This window comes from Pinus tabuliformis, chromosome 3_1 (assembly GCF_031772625.1).
Source record: "Pinus tabuliformis cultivar Carrire ecotype Pingquan chromosome 3_1, CPIR1, whole genome shotgun sequence".
Taxonomy (NCBI): Eukaryota; Viridiplantae; Streptophyta; class Pinopsida; order Pinales; family Pinaceae; genus Pinus; species Pinus tabuliformis.
In genome coordinates this window covers 169,940,656-169,961,506 of record NC_142301.1, presented here as the reverse complement: position 1 = coordinate 169,961,506, position 20,851 = coordinate 169,940,656, and the positions used below count along the sequence as shown (strand labels likewise).

At 36.5% G+C, this 20,851-nt stretch overlaps 1 protein-coding gene across 1 annotated transcript in view; it reads right to left on the bottom strand.

The window, feature by feature from the left end:
* ACD1 (Pheophorbide a oxygenase family protein with Rieske 2Fe-2S domain-containing protein) overlaps positions 1-6,464 on the bottom strand; it is a 139,530-nt gene extending 133,066 nt beyond the window's left edge. Inside the window, exons 1-3 of the mRNA XM_089410968.1 lie at positions 5,922-6,464; positions 5,598-5,833; positions 4,619-4,745 (exon numbers count right to left, since the gene is read on the bottom strand). Of these exons, the coding sequence (XP_089267094.1) occupies positions 4,619-4,745; positions 5,598-5,833; positions 5,922-6,359 (801 nt within the window). The 5' untranslated portion in view covers positions 6,360-6,464. The remainder of the gene's footprint in view (positions 1-4,618; positions 4,746-5,597; positions 5,834-5,921) is intronic.
* Positions 6,465-20,851: the final 14,387 nt, after the last annotated feature.

Genomic DNA, 20,851 nt, shown 5'->3' with positions numbered 1-20,851 from the left:
ATATTTAAATATATATGTGTGTGTGTGTGTGTGCAATCATAAAGCATAAATGATACATTATAATTTATTACATTTAAACATTATGATTAAATTTACATCACATTTACTCATGAATGATCACATAATGAAAATAAAAATATCGGAATATCCAAAAGCAACCTTTATTATATATCCAAATCTCAAAATCAGCCTTTATTTATATTAATATATGAGGCTGCAAGTACAATAAAGACTATAAGGCTGCAAGAACTATAGAGACAAAAGACTAATCCTCATCAAAAATAGAAGCAGCACAATGCTCAACAGTGGATGGTGTTGCTGAAGAAGATGATGCACCAATTCCACTTCCAGACTCGGCCTCAATATTCAGGGCAACAAGTGAGAGCTCCAAATCAGGATTTTCTGCATCCACATCCCATTCTTTAGAAGGACCACTGTTGTATTCTAGACCCCTATGAGATGCAAGGCGAAGGTTGGAGTGCACATAAACAAGTTCCTCTGCCTTTTGTGAGCCCAACCTATTGCGCTTCACAGAATGAATAAAACCATAAGTGCTCCAATTCCTTTCTGTTGATGAAGAGCTTGCCACTTGTGAAAGAATACGAATAGCAAGGTTTTGCAAATGTACACCATTTGCTCCATGACAAATCCACCACCTAACTGGATTCATGGTGCTTCTCTCCTCCAAAGCTGATATATCTGCATAATCATCTATTCCTGCAGCAAAACTGGCAAATTCCTCCTTTACCTCCCTGTGTAGATGAGAAGGAAACATTCTCATAAGGGCTTTTTTCACCCCATTAGCCACCTCTCTATCCTTATGGGGTGCCTTCCTCTTCCCATTGCTTTGAGCAATAAGCTCCTCATCATAAAATTTGGGGTTCAAAGCATGTGCTAAAGTGTGCAATGGAGTGTTGAAATTGTTCCACCTATCAACAATGATTTTCTTGACCAAACCAGCAAAATGATCATCAACAAACAAAAGTTGTGGAGACTCCTGCGAAATGATTTCCATAGTTTTCTCAACCATGGAATCCATGCCATCATATACCTCTCCTAAGAAAGGTTGGTCAGTGTCAGCACTTTGGAGAAGCTCAAATGCAGGGGTTGTGAACTTCAGCAAGAAATCTACCTTGCTCCACCAATCCTCATCAAGGCACAATCTACGCACCATAGATCCCCGCTCTGAATCTGCTTGTCTCCACTCAATCCAAAGTTGACTCACCACCATAGAAACTAATGCATGCTTAACCTCAACAAGGCGGCGCAACATCAGGAAGTTTGAGGCATATCTTGTCTCGAAAACTTTTAACAACTCCAATTTGGAGTACACTCGAAATATGGCCTGAGATTGGTGGTGGTTGGTGATGAATTTGACAATCTCCCTTGCTTCCCCTGTGAGTTCCTTTATCCAGGAAACTTTGTTGTCGATCTCCTCTAAGATCAGATTCAGATTATGGACAATGCATGGTGTCCAAAAGATGTTGTCATTCTTCCCCTCAATAATTAAACCGGCAGCTTTGCAAACTGGTGCATTATCCGTGATAGCTTGCACCACCTTGTTAGGCCCTATTTGTTCAATAGCTTTTATAATAACATCAGCAATGAATTGTGCATCTTTCACCTCTCCTGAGCAGTTTTCTGCCTTGATAAACATTGCTCCTTTGGGGGAAGTGGCAATGATATTTATCAATGATCTGTGCCTTGTATCCGTCCATCCATCTGGGACTATAGTAACCCCAGAGCTACTCCAGGAAGAACGAATTGGAGATAAAAAAATCCTCCACAAGCTCCTTCTCATTTTTGAGAAGTTGGGTTCTGACTTTCTCATAGTTGGGTCCCTTGTACCCTTGAGGAGCTTTGTTAATTACCCTTATCATATCTTGCCAGTAAGGAGAGCGAACAACATTGAATGGGATACCACATGCATAAATGCACCTAGCCACTCTGGAATCAGTTTCTTCTCTTACTTGCACATTCACCAATTTAGCAATTCTACTCTCCTGAACTGAAGGGGATGCCGCTCTAGTATTTTTGGGTGCTAGTTGTTCATGTTGTTGAGTGGCACCGGCTCTCCTCTTTCTTGCTTCAACTACAATCCTTGGCTCAATATTAGATGGAGCTTGAGGAGTAGCTTGAATAAGGTCATCATGCCTTCTCTTAGTACCATCCGCCTCATCTTGCTCTCTTTGATATGCCATCCTTGCCAATGGATCCGTTGTTTTTGGGCAACCTGTAATCCCCTGTCCTCTTCCATGCAAAAGATGTGCCTTCACTCTTGGGTAGGAGCCCTTGTACAAATTATTGCAAAGATTGCATCACCATTCCCATGAGCCACCACCTGCACATTTTTTAAGCTTCATCACATGCCTCCAAAGAGGATAATATTGAGCCCTTGGGTTGGCCCTAGGGCTTGAACTTGCCGCTGCACTTTGGTTGGAAGCCATTGCTACAAAAAAAAATTAAAAAAACAAATTTGTAAATAAAAAACGTTTTTCATATTTTTAGCAACATAAACCCTAGAAAAATTGAAGAAATAGTAAGAAAAACTAACAAAATGAATGTTGCTTACCCAAATTAATTTTTTGTAGCGGAAGCTACCCCAAAATGCCAGAAAAGAGAAGAGAAATATGGTTGTAGCTGAGCCAAAAAGCCAAGAATGTCGTAGCCAGAAACTCTGCACTCCAAATCTGCTGCTGAAATCTCTTTCTCTTGCTGCTGAAATCTCTTGCTCTTGCTGCTGAAATCTACTTTGCTCACTGCTCAAAACACCCTAGCTGAAACAACTGCTCTCCTTCTCTCTTCTCCTTTGCTAAAATCGCCAGTCTCCAAGAGAAACGACTTGCTAAATTGTGTGATGAGAGAATGAGACAAAGTTCACTTTTATAACTTTAGAAAGGCATCTAGAAGCAACTAGAATGCATTAGAAACCCTAATTAAAAATTAGAAGACGAAATAAACAAAAAGAGTTTCCTGCAACATAGGTCTGCTGCAAAAAGAGTTCTAAAGTACTTGAAGGGAACCCAAGACTTTGGACTCAAGTATACATAGGTAGGTGACTTCAGCTTGATTAGATACGCTGATTCAGACTTCAATGGAGACAAAGAAACTGGGGTATGTACTTCAGGTTATGCTATGAGTCTTGGATCAAGAGTTGTCTCCTGGAGATCACACAAACAATCATTTCCAGCAGATTCCACAACAGAGACAGAATATGTGGCAGCTACTGAGGCAACAAAAGAAATTGTGTGGCTCGAGAAAAATCTAGAAGATTTGTAGGTAAAACAAGTACATTCAACTCCACTCATGATTGACAACACCTCTACAAATAAGTTGGCCAAGAACCCACAGTTCCATGATCGAACGAAGCACATCAATACAAAATACCATCTGATTCGACATCATGTTGAGGCCAAGACAATCCATTTACGCCATTGTTCCACTAATGAGAAGATTGCAGACATCTTCACCAAAGCGCTTGGAAGGGAAGAGTTCAAAAGATTCAAAACAATGCTTGGACTCACCAACGTCCCTTCAGATTAAGGGAGGGAATGTTGACACCTAATCATTGAGATTGGATGAACATTTGTAAATAATGTAAATAGTAAATAAAGGAGAATAAGAAAATGAAGAGACACTAGGAGGTGAAGCCCAAGAGTCTCTCCCTGCTTGTATATAAACCATGAGCAGCCTTAATGAAGAAATGCAATTCAATTTGAGGAGTTACTTCCTGCCTGACACGAACCATAGATGGAGGGCCTTTAAAGCTAGCTATATGTAGATCATCATAGGGTTGTTGGCTAGAAAGCTGATCAGAATGGGAGAAAAAATTTCTCTTGGGGTTTACCCACTTGGGTGTGCAAAGACCACTAGGCTTAAGTTAGATGAAATTTCCAATAAACAACATGCTAAATCAAAGATCTACGTGAAAATAGTACGCTCAAAGCACCTTGAAAATAGAATAGTGAGTATGTTTTTCCCAGCAAGGTATAAGTACATAGGTTTAACATTTTAGATAGTTGTGAAATAAAGGGAGAAAAATATTGATCTAAGAAGCCCAAAAGAAAATGATTTCAGAGGCTTTGGTGAAGACTTAAATCAAGACACATCTATTATTGTATACATTGAAATAATTTCGTAAAAATATGATTTCAAAAGCATTGGTGAAGACTCAACCCATAATACATGTATCATCATATGCACTGAAATTGTTTCATAAATATCCGCAGCTGAAGGTGACTAAATAATGTAAGCTCAATTTTGCAACTTAAGTCGACACAAAATGGTTCCTTGTGATGTTGACAAGGTAGTTATGGTTGGTCCACTGTTATGGAACAGATAGCTTATCTTTCATGAGATATCCCAACCAGTTAATATAGTGTCCATGTCATTATATTTAGTGTTTTTTCATGCTTCCAAGTTATACCTTCACATACAAGAGATATATTGGAAATACTGCATGCAATACTTGTCCCAATGTCAAAAGGCTAACTTCTGCACCTCCATAAATCACTATAGGAGTCATAAACAGTTTCATAGTATGGCTTGCCTTTATTGAAGATGTAGTTTCATCAAGAGCTTTGTCAAAGAAGACCTGGATTGAGAATATAACATGTACCTTGTGATGTGCGAAATCTATATGAGAAGGATCCGACACGTTTTCCATCAATGTATCATAACCATAGAACAGATCTCTTTGTATTGTGACCGTTGAGAAGCGTGGGTCACTAAATGCATCAGGTAACCTGCACAAATAAATTCCAAAAACATATCACTACTTCTATTTTAGTAGGATGTCTTTTATCTATTAAAGTGGAGGCAGGCAAGATTAGATAAGTGAACTGGGAAATCCATGATAAGAAAATCATATAATCAATTTCCTTTTAGCAGCGTAAGATATTAAAAAACATTATAACAACTTTTAGATGTTAAAATAAACATGAACCTGTGCAGAACTACCAAAGGATGTAGAGGATTAAGATGGTTGTGCTCATTGCAATAAGGAGACCGACATTCTCAGCTTTGTAGTGATTGGCTCAAATCCACCTTAACTAGGGGTCTTACTTTGATTTCTCGAGCAATTGATAGCTCTCCAGACATTAATAACTGATTAGGACAGATCTATCCTGGTTTCATAATTATTGTTTAAGTGAGAAAAATAAGAGGTAGATCTTTTATTTTTCATGATGCACACAAAAGACACATCTCACGCCCAACTAGGCTAGGTAGAGAGCATCTCGCTGACCTGTGCTGATTGATATATGGAGAGTCGAATTGTTAGCTTTCTATATATTGGCATAGACACATCCTAACCAGTCATCTTATTTTGATCTTAACAGCTCTCCAGTCATTAATGGGTCGAATTAGGATGACCTATCCTGGTTTTTAATTATTGGTTAAACGAGAAATAGAAGATTGGTTTTTATCTTTCATGATGAAGATAGGAAGACACATCTCTCCCCCAACTACGCATCTGGCGAAGAAATTCAAACACAATCCAAATGATACCATCTTTAAAAATACTTCTAAAAGAATAATCTATGGGTGATAGAATAAAATTAAAATAATAAACTATGGGTGATAGAAATAAAATTTACAATGGGGGCTTGAACTTTGAGGCCCTTTCCCAGCCATTCTCGTCGGGCCACACGAACAGCAAACCCTGAGAGACTGTTGTCGGGAAACTCACTGCACAAGCTCGAGGTGACCTTACGGCCCGAGCTTCAGGTCCTTCGGATGCGGCCTGTGGGATTCGAGCACATGACCCATCTGCCTTGAAAGACCAGCCATGATAGGAGCATTGAAGCCATCCATTCTCATCCAATCTCCCTTCCTACAATCAACAATAACAATTATCATTTAAATTACTCCAAACCCATAACAACTAATCTTCATGGATAGCATAAATAATAACAATTTACCGAGAGAGGAGCAAGTCTGTGGGGGCACTTGTCCTCGAAGGCTTTCCAATTTCCCTCGGCATCCTGCCAGAGAACAATCTCGCGACCCAAGAGCTGGAAAGGCGTGGGAATCTTAGGGTCCAGGTCTTCAATTAAAGAAACCGGATACCAATGATCTCTCCATATAAATTTCCCACTCTCCTCCTCTGCTTCACGCCCTTTGTCAAATTCTTCAGCAGAAGAAGAGCCAGGAATGGTGGGCGGAGCTACAGTTGCAGAAACCACATGTAAATCCCGCCTCCTTGTAGCAAAATTATTTCTTTTTCTTCTTATAGATTGTTCTTTAGCTTTCAAGAACGAGAAATTGCAGGCTCCCTTGGATTTATTATTACATTGGCTGCCAATTTTGGGCAAGAAAGTGGTGAATCCAACAGAAGTTCCATTAATTAATGCGTCCATTGTGTATTACAGAAATCTGCAATGGACTGTGCGATGGTGTAAATGAATTCAGAGTATTTACTCATCTTCTTCAAGTTGTCGATCCCTCTCGATTGCGTGTTCTGCATGAATTTTTCGACCGTGTTTTATTCATATCGTTCGTCGGGACGTCCCCGTACTGCCGCGTGTCGGCGAAAAATCTCGAATCCGACATGACTGGTCGTTAAACTGTCTAATTAAAAAAACAAGACCCCAATCATAATTTAAAAAAGAATCGCAAATCTTTCTGGTCATTATTTAATATTTTTTCTTAAAGATCTCAAATTTTTAAGTTCACCCAATAATTTGAAAGGATTATTTAGGTAGATAATATAAATTATTACTTTTGTTAAAGATACCAATATATAAATAGCACTACTTATGCCAACGTTGGTGCTCTCGACGTAATTTCTTTTCGGACCGAACACAAACCCTATATATTTCTCTCCCTTGATTGAATGAGTCCAACTTCTTTCCCTGCACGTATTTTCCTCTCAAATATTCCATGATGAGCAGGGACATCTCTGACGCTCCATTTCTTTATTTTACAATGTGTTTTAGCCTAATTTTCTATTAAAATGTAATGGAGTCGTCTATGAAGGTGGAGAAATTGCTCAGACAATTAAAAGTGGCTAGAATTTGAACAGAAAAATTTTTAAAAATTTTTGTAGATGCATTGCTTGAATCATGTTTTTGATGGTGGAAATAGATTTAGCACCATCAGAAACCTCTAAGGCACTTAAAATTATAAAATTTGACAACTTTTACTTAGATTTACAAAAATCTTTACCGGATTCAATCAAAATATAGCCAGAATTTCCATAACTTTAAGGGCAAAAAAGCATAATCCTTAGACTACCGCAAATGGAATACTCTGAAAATATAAATATATTTAATATTTCCATAATTTTAAATTTGTATTGGTTTGAATATAATTATTTTAATATAGTGGTACAAATTTTATATGGCTAATAAATGTGATAAATAAATTTTAATCTATAATAAACATTAAAATATTTACTTTATATATTATTTATCAACATGATAAGTACTCATTTATAATAAACATTAAAATTAATTAAATTAAAATTTTATTTTAAATTATTATTATTATTATTATTAATTGTAATAAGATTTTATATACAAATTAAACATAGATATATTTGGAAAAACAAAGTTGTTTTATTAGGGAGATTCTTAATTTATTAATAGGTTTTGTTACAATACTATGGGTCAATATCATGACTTGTCAAAATGACATGTCCAATGGCCAAACTCACTTCATACTAAACTTGTTCATATAATATTATTTTATTAATCAATTTAATTGAAAGGACAAAAATGATATAACTACTTTACAAATAAATTGTATAATATTCTACAATATTCTATACAATTCCCTAACACCAATTAATAATTATTGATAATTAATTAAATTTCTAGAAACCCTATTCTAAAATAGATATGACTATCAACATAATTAAATAATAATAAAAATATCAATATAAAGATTTTTCATTAAAAAAATAACGATAAATTAGCATAATTTGATTTTAAATATTATATTTACCATTCTCAATTATTATCTATTTCCAAAAAAATATTGAAGTACCAAGCCGATTGATTTAGAGTTGAAATTTTTTTTGGAGAGTTGTATATATTTGGTAATATATATAAGATGTTCTAATAAAACAAGTATAATGATGATCACAATATAACAAGTGTAGATTTATCTTAATTTAGAATTTATGATGTGATGAGTAGATCAAATTTTTTGAGGTGTAAGTTTTTTTCTAAATTGTATATTCTAAAATAAATTTGCACTTGAAGACATTTTATTCCACTCATTCGACCATAGATTTTGCACTAATTTATTAAATAACCTTAATATTATTTACTAATATTTAATTATCATTTTATTAATTTATATGAATGTTACGTAAAATCTATAGGTTATTAATAAAATAATATATTTAATTATATTGAGACAAATTATATATATATATATATATATATATATTTATTTATATTAATTTTTTTATTTTAAAAACACTCAATTATAAGATAAGAATATAATTGCAAAAAATAAATTTTAAACTAGCATAGATCTATCTTAACTTCACATCTATCAAGGGCTGAGAAAGATCAAATATCTTAAGATGCAAAGTTATTTTTGAGTATATAACTTGAGAAAAGGTTTGTAACTTGAGATAATTGATTATTTTCCAATCTCGAGTTAAGATGGATCTACATTGGTTTTAATTATAAGAATTTTTTTATTTCACTCATTTTATATAATATTTGCATAGTTGACATTGAAATATTTTATTTATGATTCACTTTCGCCATATTAATGATGATGATGATGATCATTAACGTCCACTAAGACCAATGCGGTATATCGGACGGTTTGTAACATCCATTTAGATGTCAATACATGCATCCTCCTATTAGGAAGTAGAAAATATATCTTTCTATATATAGAATTATTTTTGTTATTAATATTTTTTTAAATGTTATATGTTTGTCTAATTTTTCTGAATCTGGCGCAATTCGTTTCACGAAAAACTGATGTCGTATGCTCCCAAAAATGAGTTATGTTCGTTTATGGAAACATGTAAAAAAATGGTTTTTGGCAGTGTAGGGCTGCCTAGTCAGCAGTCTATATAGCTGACTGGGCTCCAGGGGCCAATCTCAGTGCGACAAGTGGCATTATTTTATTGGCTCAAATTTAGTTGGCTTGGTAGATTTTCATCGGCTTGAAGTGGACCAACCACAGGCTGCCATGTGGCCCAACCACACGCTGCCACGTGGCACCTCGATGGCCACCAAAATTTGGTTAAGGGTTGAATGCACCTCCAGGGAATCAAACTTGAGACCTGACACAAATTAACCACGCCCTCAACCAATACACAAAGTGTGTTACTTGTTCAACCTTGGGGCGCATTTGTTATTTAAATATTATGATATGGCGCATTGGTATGGGGGGTCGGACTAAGGCCTAGCCCTTGGCCACTCCAATGCGACGAAGTAAAAAGAGGCTAGACTTTCTCAGTTTTTGGTCTTTTTGGGAGCAGAAAAAGGCTAGACAAGGGTTTTTGATAACCATGAATCCATTGGAGTTGTTATTGAAGCCATTTGAGCACTGTAACTTGATGTAATCACTATTTTCATGAGCATAATGATATAGGCCCAACTATTGGAAGCTGGACCAGGAGACGTAGCCCAGGAGGGGTGAACTCCTTCATCACTTGTTGTTTTGTGTTTACTGTTATGGTGGTATTGTCTGCAATATTCTGCAATTTATGAAGTTTAAATTCATGTTTATGTGTTTATGAATTTGACATAAGAGCCTTAAAAACTCAAATTTAATCACTTAATATTTTACATAAACCTCAAGCAATTTCATATACAAATCAATACTTGAGTCCAAAATCTTGAGTTTCCTTCAAGTACTTTAGAACTCATTTTGCAGCAGACTAATGACCCTCACAAGGCTTTTGCATAAACCTAGAGAGGATCCCAATAGAATGAAATGTCTAGTCTTATAGTTGATACTTTCTACGAGTTGTTTGCACTTTGTTGCATCCTCTAATTCTTTTCTTTCAGTTGATGTGAGCTTTAAGTTATGTTCCATTGGAGTGGTCGAAGGATTACACTCAGCCATGCACAACATGTTCAACAAATCTCCAATGTACTTCTTCTAAGAGAGGAATATAAACTTTGGATGTTAAGCTACTCCAATACCAAGATAGTGGTGAACATAGCCCAAATAGTGGATGAAACGTTTGTTGTGCTTTCCTAAGATACAAGCATCACATTGCTTAAGTTTCCTATGAATTGTAGGCAAACCAGTAACACCATTTTTCTTCAACAAATGGAGGTTGGAATAGTTCAAGTGTCCAAATATAGCATGCCATAAAAGACTTAATGGAAATGTACCTTCATCATAATGAGAACTGTATGAAAATTTCTAGTCATGAGCAGAGGTTCCTTGCAGCTTCATAAGTCTTTCTTCTTCTATCCCAGTAATGAAAAGTGAGTGATCTGGTGCTTTTTTTACCTCAACCTTGACATCAAATATGTGAATGGAGTGTCCTTGTTGCAAATGTGGACTAAAGACAACAAGTTTCTCCTCAACTTCAAGAGGTATAAAACATCATGTATGAGGAAGTTTGGAAGATCAGGCATTTTGAGCCTGATGGTGCCAAGCCCTGATGGCTTGAGTTTTGACTTGTTTGCAAATGATACTACTCCATCAACATTGTCAGTGAATTATTCAAAGAAACATATCCTAAAATTCATGTGGAAAGTTGCTCCTAAATCAAGGAACCAAGCATCTTTCCATGAAGCAAGTGAAGCATTGAATTACTTTTCAATTACTCCAATGTTGCAATGTGCCACAACATAATGAGTGGACTTGGGTGATTTTCCTTTCCCTTTGTCAAGTGTTTTACCTTTTCCTTCATTTCTTTCCTGCTCAATTCTATCCCAAGGTAGCTTACATGTGGATGCATCTTGTCCATATCTATTGCATCGTATGCAATGAAGATCAGAGCTTTCTCCTTGGAAATGTCTGCCCCCATGCCTCTAAAATTATTCCTTCCTCTTCCTCTTCGGACACCTCTTCCTCTAGAAGAATCTTGTGCATGTTTCTTCTCTTTTTGTGCAAGACACACAACTTCTTTAGAATATTGAGGTGATGTCTTCTTCCCAAAAGCCTTCTCTCTTTCAACAAACTTTTTTTCAAGGGAGTCAAAAGTAATCTCCTCAAGGTTTCCACTTACTTGCAATGACTCAAGATAATGTTAATAGGTGGGATATAGTGCCTTGACATAAGCTATGAGAGGAATATCTATTTCAACACCAATGGATTTTATGTCATGCATAATGGATCTTACTTTTGATGCTAAGGCAAGAGGGTCATCATTTTTCAATTCAATATTGAACAACTTCAAGTTCAGAGTGTGAATCATACAATTCCTTCAACTTATTTAAGGCTTCAAAGGCATTTGAAAATGGAGAAATATGTCGACTCACCTCTTCATTTACTGATGTTGCAATCAAGGCATAGGCCTTGTTGTTCTTTTTTTCCAAAATAGCAAGCTCCTTATCTGAAGTGGGCTTTTCAAGTGCATTGTCTCCTTCTTCTTCACAAATTCCTTTCCACGACTCATTGAAAATAAAAATGTGTTTTATCTACCTGGACCACTCATGGTAGTTCTCTTTGTCAAAGGGAACTACTCCCACAAAGGAGATTAGTGGATGCATCATCAAAAAAAGACTATGCACTTTTGATTTTCAAAACAATTCCAACCATACTTTTTGCCTTCTTAAAAAAAAACTTCACTACCAACTTCACTCTGCACTGTGCATATGAAAATTCTCCACCATATAATATTACTACTTACATAAAATACCACTATATATTAATCATCACCATATATTAAGCCATATCATATATTCGCTTCATAATAAAAACATCACCGTATATGCCTTTTAAAAACAAACCCTCATATGTACTCACCATACATGCATTTTTTTTTAACTATTCAACATAAGTACATCACATTATGAGGTACAAATAAATGGAAAGGAATAATTCTCGACCTTTTATGTAATGGCTATTCCAAACAATACCATACAGACCTCATACAAAAAAACTCAACTTATCATGACCACACCAGGGGCTAAGCATAGGTCAACAATTCATCGCATCAAGAGATATGCATAGGTCGACAATTCACCACACCAAAAAAAAACTCAACACATATGTCACAGTTTTGGTTCGCATACATAGTTTTCAAAACCAGTTAACATACCTTCCAAATGCAGCATACTGCTAAGCTAGATCTCTGACTAGAGGTGGGTATGAAAAATTATTCTCTCTGCATTCCTCTCATCGTATCCATCGCATCAACATCGCTGGCTCTTACACTTTCACAACAAACCTCAATCCATTCAACACCTTCAAACGTGGCACAGTCTAATGTTGTCTAGTCTCTCCAAATTTAAACATCGCACAATCATTCACGATATTAGCTCTAAGACACGACAATACCACCATACCAATGCTAGGAACTTCAATGAAAATATTTCACAGCCTTCAATAAAATCCACAACATATGTGATTTAGGCAAACAGAGTTCAATCCTTCTCTTGGTAGCATTTAGTCCAACATTCAGAGGGAGAGCGAGCAAGGAGGACTTGAGGAAATCAATTGTGAAGAGATAAGACAACGCATGATTTGAGACAGAGAATCGACAAGGCATTCAATTCAGAGCAAGGAATTAAATACGGATTTTCTGTCAAGGGAGAGAGGAGTTACCGGAAGCAAAAGTCTAAATTTAGGAGCTGGTTCTGATACCATTTCGGGCGAGGAGTAACTCCACAAATTTGAATAATTTGAATTAAGGGAGAATATGAATATCATCAAGGAGAGGGAGACTATTGGGTTTCATCTCCCAATGTCTCTTCGTCTTCCAACTTCCTTTTATTTTTACTATTTACAATATTTACATTAGTTTGCCTAATCCCAAATATTAGGTGTCAACATTCCACGAGGAAAGAAAGTCTCATCTGAGGCATGTTGAGACTTTAAGAAGTGTTGAGGGTTTTCAGATAAAGGTGAATAGAATTAACATTTACATATTCCATCATTCATCCATGACATAAACAAATCTTTCATACATTGCGCAACAATCTAAAAATAACATAAAGAAAAATTTAAAAAGGGAAACATTCACACGTGCAACATAGGAAATTTCTTGTATCAGAACTTCTTATTATATAATCTAAATATTACAATCTCCAACATGTATTCATCAGGAAGATATAGGCCATTATAATGGATCTTAACAGATCAATACAATCATTCATAACATAATAGAAATTCCAGAGCGAGACTGGATGTCAGCAACATTTCAGCCCTTCAATCTCCTCTCTCTTTCACCTTTGTCTCGCGTATCCTTTATAGCTTTGTCCTATTGATTTGGTCCAACTTAGATTCTTCACTCACGTGATAGATTCAACTTTGTTCCCCTTTAACGAAATAAAAACCACCACATGCTCGTTGGATGAGTTTTGAGGCTCCAACTAACTTTGTTGGCGATCATTTTCCCTTTTCACTGCCAGATTCAAACCAAAATTATCCATTCGACATGGCTTATTTTTGTCTTCCCCTTCTTTCTTTCTCCTCCACTGGTTTCTGGCCAAATTATACCAATTTAAAAATAAAGGACCCAACAGGCCCCGACCACAGCCTGTTGACTCGCCCTTAAGTCAACTTTCCTACTATGTTGATGAGTCTCCTTCAAATGAAGGACCCAACTTTGGAATAGCAACAAAATTCATCTTGTGGAAGGAATCATAAGTGTCCAATTGGTCTTGCCATTTCTGTAGAATAGTATTATCTTGTTTGATGAAATTCCGAGTAATAGTGACATCTAGTACCTCAGGCTGGGTTGAATGTATATTACCCCATTCCAAGATAGCTTGGAGATTCAGTTGATTTAGTTGAATATATTGGCACTGCATAATCGACTCGAGGTCTCGGGTATTCATTTTTCCTTATGGGACTCTTCTTCCAAAGCAATGATTTGACTATCTGTTTGTTCAGATTGATCTAAAAGTTGTTGCTTTGTCACAGGCTCGGTGGTAACTGAGGCCTCTTCCATCAACTTTTGTTTTTGTTCCCACAACATATATAATGTTTGATTGTGCTTAGCCAACAAGCCAATATAGTGTTGTACTTGGAGTAGAATCTCGTAGGAATCCTTTGTTTATTGTTGAAGAGTGCACTTAAGAATAGACCCTTGCTCCACAATCTGATTCAATTGATGAGTAAACTACTCTATGGGATTGGGAACCTTTTTGCACAACTAAAAAATAGTCGTGTGCAGATATTTATTAACAGATACCAACTTTGTCTAAGCAGTTTCAATAAAATATGTACATTCCATTGGCCCATAGGAAGAAATGTTCTCTGGTGCATTAGAGGCATTCTCCGCAACAGTTGGCCACATCTTTTGGATCTTGGCATTGATATCGGATACATGTTGTTCAATTTGTTCTTTTTGTGCATGCAACTAGTCTCGCTCCTCTGTGATCTGAAGGAGTTGTTGTTATTGCTACTCATATGATTGAGTTAAGTCATTGTGCCTTCAGTCTGCTAGAATCAAGTGATCCTCCAATTGTACTAATGAAGCTCTAATAAACTGAAACAATTTGTTATAATATGAGTGTTGAAAGTCCTCAGTGGACAATGTATCATAGGAAAAAGCCTAAACTGTAGCAGCTATCCACTTGCAACATACTTTTCGCAGTGAGACGGTGGAGAAATATCTAGAGTATCGGCTTACTCTTGGTGAATATTCTGACAAATTTTAGCAATTACCTCGAAAGGAAGTAATGAAGTAATATCCAAGGATTGTGCACAAAGTTGCAAGACTTCCTTACAATGAGAAGGGTCCTGAATGAAAACAGATAATTCATCTGAAAAGTTACTTCTACTTGCTTCTGGTTGATCTGCTGAAAGAGGTTTTGGCAGGTTGAAAAACGATTGTTTCTGGTATAATACCTTGTTTCTTGTAGGTCTCCTAGCTCTGAAGCCATCTTTGTGTCAAGAAAGACTTCAAGATTTTGTTTTTTCTCTGTAGTCTACTCTTTATGAGAATGGTTAGATGAGACATCAAAGACAATATTTAAGGTACAACTGACTGCGGTGAAGAAGTGGGATTGGGCATATTGGTACTAGAGAGCTGAGTATTGTCTGGTTCTTCAATAAGAGTTGTCAGCGGAATAGGTCCACAGTGTCATCAAGCATATGGAAAATTGTTGAGGGATTTGGAATAGGAGGAGGGTACTTTGGAACCATATATGCTAATGATTTCGCAGCCAATGACTGAGAAGGAATTAAACTGGGAAAGTCAAAAGCTGTAGAAACTGAAGGTGGAACAATAGGTATAGTGGGTGGCATAGATAAAGGGTCCAATGAAACCATAGGAAGGGTCCTCGACTTAAACGTCTTTCCCTAAAAAGATACAACATCAGGAATGGACAAAGTCGCAACAGGGGTACTTACCATGGATTCAATGCTTGAAAAATAGCACTAATAAAAGAAAAAAAAGTGCAAAGCCTTTTGACTAAAGGCTAAAATTTTGAACTCACTATAGCGGGATGCTTATGGGATGAAGATTCAACAACTATAGACAAGTCCCTTGGTGTCAATCCCTCAAGTGAATACAAAATTCCTTCAGGGGTGACCATTTGTTGGATACCTGGCTAAGACAAAACCTCCTTTTGAAATGAAGCTTCCATCAAATAGAAAGGTAAGGCCCACTTATGAAATGTGTCCTTCTCAACGACTTTACGGTGGATGTAAGAGTGGTTATGGTCAACACTAAACCACATTTGGTATGCATGCCGGTCCATAATAGATTATGGAATTCTTACAAGCTGAGGAGTGTTGATCAACCTATTATACCAAATCCTTGAAATATTTTTCATTGAAGGAGATGTTGGTGGAGTTGGAGTGATCTTTCCAGGGGTCAAATGAAAGAGCTATGGCTTCTCCATCTGGTATATCAGTCAAAACATGGCCTTTAGGAGTACACCACTTCATCATTTCCATTGTAACAACTAAATATCCTCCTCGCTTATAAACTTGCTTGCAAGCAAGTAAAAGCTCATCCAATAGAAATTTACACCAATTCAGTTGCTCACCTTAGACACAAAATTCAGCTATAAAGATAACATCAAGAGTGCACTCGCCCTTAGTATAATGTTGAGTCACTTTACTTGCAATAAGGTAGCAGGAGAATTTGACATGTTCATTGTTCATAAGTTCAATCAAAACTCCATGACCTCTGTGTTTGGTACCATATTTTTCATACAGATCGACGATACTTGTGTTCTTTCCACGCTTACAAGTTCCTTGGAAGGCAATTAACACATCTTCCCCATCCATCGACAAACCGGTTAACCTGTGAATATCATGAACATGGATTAGGTATTATTTATCCATCCATAAGAAGCCATTATGAATGCCACTAATTAGGAAATTGGTACATCGAGCAACCTCGCCAGTGGTGCCAAATACTGGGATATCTCATAACTTTGTGAGGGTTGACCTATGAAACAATTGAAAAATAGGTTTAATTGCAGGAGTAATCTCACCTGATGGTGTTGGACTAAAGTTCATATAAAACTCATGTTTAAGGGTTGGGAAAAGTGCAAGATTAGAGAAATCATGGTTAACCAACATTTCCTAACAACAACAACTATCGACAAATCCACCCTTCCAACACAGGTTTATTGACTAAGTACTTGAGAGTTGAATGATTTGTAAATAATTTAAAAGGACCTCCCAATAGATAATGATGAAACTTCTGAAGTGAATAGACCATTGCTAAAATCTCACGCTCAGTCATAGAGTAGTTACGTTCTACAGTAGAAAGTTTATGATTGAAAAAGTATATAGGATGGTCCAAATTTCCTTTCCTTGGTTTCCCAAGGATAACACCGAGAGAAATATTGGAAGCATCAATGTGCACATGGAATTATTTACTCTAGTCTGGATAGACTAGAATTGCAGCATTTGCTAACTTTTCCTTCAGGGTGTTAAAAGCAGCATCACACTCAAAGGTCCATATAAAGGGCTCAATCTTCTTTAGGAGATTCTCAAGTGGTGCAGTAATTAAGGTATAGTTGCATATGAATCTGGGATAATACCTTGTGCATTCGAAAGTGGATCTAAGTTGTTTAACACTTGTTGGAGAAGGCATGGTGAGGATGACTTCAACCTTAATTGGATTAACATAAACACTAGTTTTGCAAACAATGTGCCCTTTTAAAGTCCTAAAAGGTACAACAAAAATACACTTCTTCAAGTTGAGATTGATTTGTAAATATCTACATAAATTAAACATCACCCTTAACAAAATCAAGTGCTTTTCCAAAAGATTGTAAACTATTCAACCATCCATATAGACCTCAAGGAACTTTTGTATATATTCTTTAAAGGTTGTGAAAACAATTCTAGAAAAGACCGCAGGTGCATTCTTAATACCAAATGGCATCACTTGATAAGCACATGAACCCCATTTCATCGTAAAGATAGTATTCTTCTTATCCTCTTATACAATATGCACTTGAAGATATCCTGAGAACCTATCCATGAAGGAATAAGCTTCCTATCCTGCAACATTATCCAACACTTCATCATTGAAAGGTGTGGGAAATGGATCATAAACACAGGCATTGTTCAGGATGTGATAATCAACACATACTCTAATATCCTCAAAGTCCTTCTTATCTTGGATGAATATAGGGCTTATCCATCTGGATTCATCCAAAGGGAAGATAAGTCTTGTTATTAGCATCTTGTCAATTTCTCTTTTGGCCTTCTCTTTGACTCTAGGATTCAACCAATAGGGATGATGCTTTATTGGACGAGCATTTGAATTCAAAACAATATTCATCTCTCTTAGATATCCTTTAATACCCTTCAACTCTAAAACTAATGCAAGGAACATATCCTCATACTCCCTAAGTAAATAAAAGATCTCCTTGGTGGTTTGTTCATCCTAACAATCTCCAATAGAGGCCAACTTAGGCTTCTTATCAGAGCAATTATTGAATTTCGGCAACATCAAGGGTTTTAAATGATGGGAAACCAAAGGTGGATCATCCTTGATGTTGTGATTTCCTTCTAATTCTTTGAAAGAAAGATGTCTTAACCCTTCTAATTCCTCATCATCAGGTTCCTTGTTAATTTTTCCGCAAGCAACAACCTTCTGGAAACCTGAATCAGGTATAACTCCGCAACTAGAATTATCAAGGAATTCTAAAAAGGATTTCTAGTGGGAAATGAGACTCGCTTTACAACCTTCAAATCTTCTACAAGACATACATATTCGTTTGAAAATTTGAAATCAACGCAAAATTGAGAGACTAACACATCCCATATGGAAGTTTTCCTTGTCATTTCCTCCTTCAGATACCAGTCCTTAGGGATAGGTCCCAAGGTGTGAATAAAGTAATTTACCCACAATTCAACATGTACTTCATTCTTCTTCCATTCTATGGTACATGACTTAATATGTATTTCAGGGTTGGTATGGCCTTGATACAACAAGATAACACAAATTTCCTTTTCTAGTTTAATAAATCTACATATGAGAGCATATTTGGTCATTGCCGAAGATGAGGGGTAATTGCAATGGGCATCCCACCACTTGGCAGGAGTAGCTTGAAGCATAAAATTCTTCAAGGGTAACCTTTGCTCCTCTGCAAAATATATTCAATTTCTCACAAAAAAGCATCAATGGGAAAAATATCATCAAAGATTAGATAATGCCTTACCTTTGTACCAATCCATCGAACTATTGTGCATCTCCTAGAGTATAGTTCATGGTCTCTCTACTCCCAATCTTCTAGCCCAACCTTTTAACCATCTCCAGTGTTTTGCACGCTTCACCAACTGAGGGAGTCATCTCTTGTAGGATTGATATAATCTTCCCTCTTCATGCAACTAGCTAATATAGTTGATCCAGGACATTAGTTTCCTCTACATCATCAATAGGCTCTATGTATCTAGGACCCTGATAATGATCCAAGGGATGAATAACCCATACTCTATCTACCTTTAAATTCATAGTCTTGCGCTTTAGATCAATGATGGCATACTTCTCAAAACCCAGTCAATGCCCAATAATGGTATATATAAGTATTTTTCACCAATAATATCAATGAATTACAAATCAACGTAGATCTTCGCACCAAGAATATCTACTTCCACATCTTCTAGTCAACCGATAGGAAGGATGCAGTGTTGATTAGCCATTCACAATTGGATTAGAGAGAACACGAGTTTAGGACTCCCAACGCCTCCCAAGTATTCCTTGGCAAAATATTAACATCAGATCCCAAATCCAACATAGTGTCTTTAATCGCCCAAGGGGCGTAGAATAGACGATGATGGGGTGTATTGTTAAGCCACTCTGTGTTGTGAAGGTCGTCGGTTCGAAACTCTATGGTCGTCAGTTCGAAACTCCATGGGAAAAATCCAACCATGTTAAGGGCTAGTGTGGCATAGGCTGGGTGCGATCCCTGGGTGATTTTGACGTCTTAGATGCCCCTAGGTCACAGTTTCTCAAGCCACAGGTCAATTCTGATGTAATCTTTGGATAACTCAGACCACTAGACAAACAAAAAAAAACATAGTGTCTTTGATCTAATACCCATCAAAATGAGAATCAATGCAGAAATCTCTCCCAGTTCTCCTCTTGTTGCACCTGACTCTTTTATTATGTGTTAGTTTGTATAGCTCATACAATTGTTCTAGTCTCAGATTATGTATATGAGGCTAGGGAACACATTTTCTCCAATACCCAGAAAAGGTTTCACAAGAAAAGGCCTTGATTAGATTTAATTAAGCAGTTAATTAATTTTCCTAAGTCTAACTTATGGAAAGAAGCTTAGTTAATCACTATTAATTGAAGTAAATTGATTTTCCTCTAGAGACTTCCAGAAAAGTCACTTGATGGGGTCAATATGATCTTAGCCATTGATTGTGATTAGATTCTGGCCTTTTCGAAAATGAGAGATTATAAGAGGAGATCATTGGATCATTTGGAGAATAGATCGAGACATAGAGTTGCAGTGATAGCAAGGGCGCAGAGGTGGTATAGGGACATCAGCAGCAGGAGTTTCAACATATATTACCAGAGAGATTCTTCACAATGATTTCCAGGGAGAGTTGGAGTGATTTTTCTACAAAGAGAGGTTGATTTTCCAGTAGTGCAAGTTGCTCAAGGCAGGGGTGCAAATTACCTTAGTAGGCAATGCGAATTTCTTAGAGAGTAATAAATTCTAGAGTAAGGAAAATTTGTAAAATAAATCGATTTGCACTGGAGGATAGGATAGATTTTCTAGTAGAAGTCAAGATTTTCTAGTGGAGGTCGAGTTGATTTTCCCAACCAATGTGAGTTGCCAGGAGGGCTGATTTTATCTGTCAGGCTGCATGTGTGAGCCAGAATGAGCTTGAAAGGGAGGTCGAATTTGTTCTGGTGGGGCGAATTTGTTCCATGAGGTTGGAGAGACTTTCAGAAGTGATCATAATAATTTTCCAGAGGAATTCATTTTTACAGCAACCAATTGCAATAATTTTCCTAAAGAATTTAATAATTAAAATCATCATCTGCAGAATTGGCCTTCCCTTCAGGGTTTTTCTAGGGACATTTGTCCAAAAATACTGGTGTTCATTATTTGTGTTTGTGCATAATTTTCTCAGTTCCCATGGTTAATTATTTTTCATTGATGTTGAAGTTGTGTTATATTCAGTATTTTTTGCAAGTATTTTGTAGAAGACAAATAATCTAAATATATAAGAGAATAATAACCAATAACTGCAACATAATTAAAAATTTCACATGGTATCAGAGCGGATATGAGGGCGGAAGGAAGATATGTGC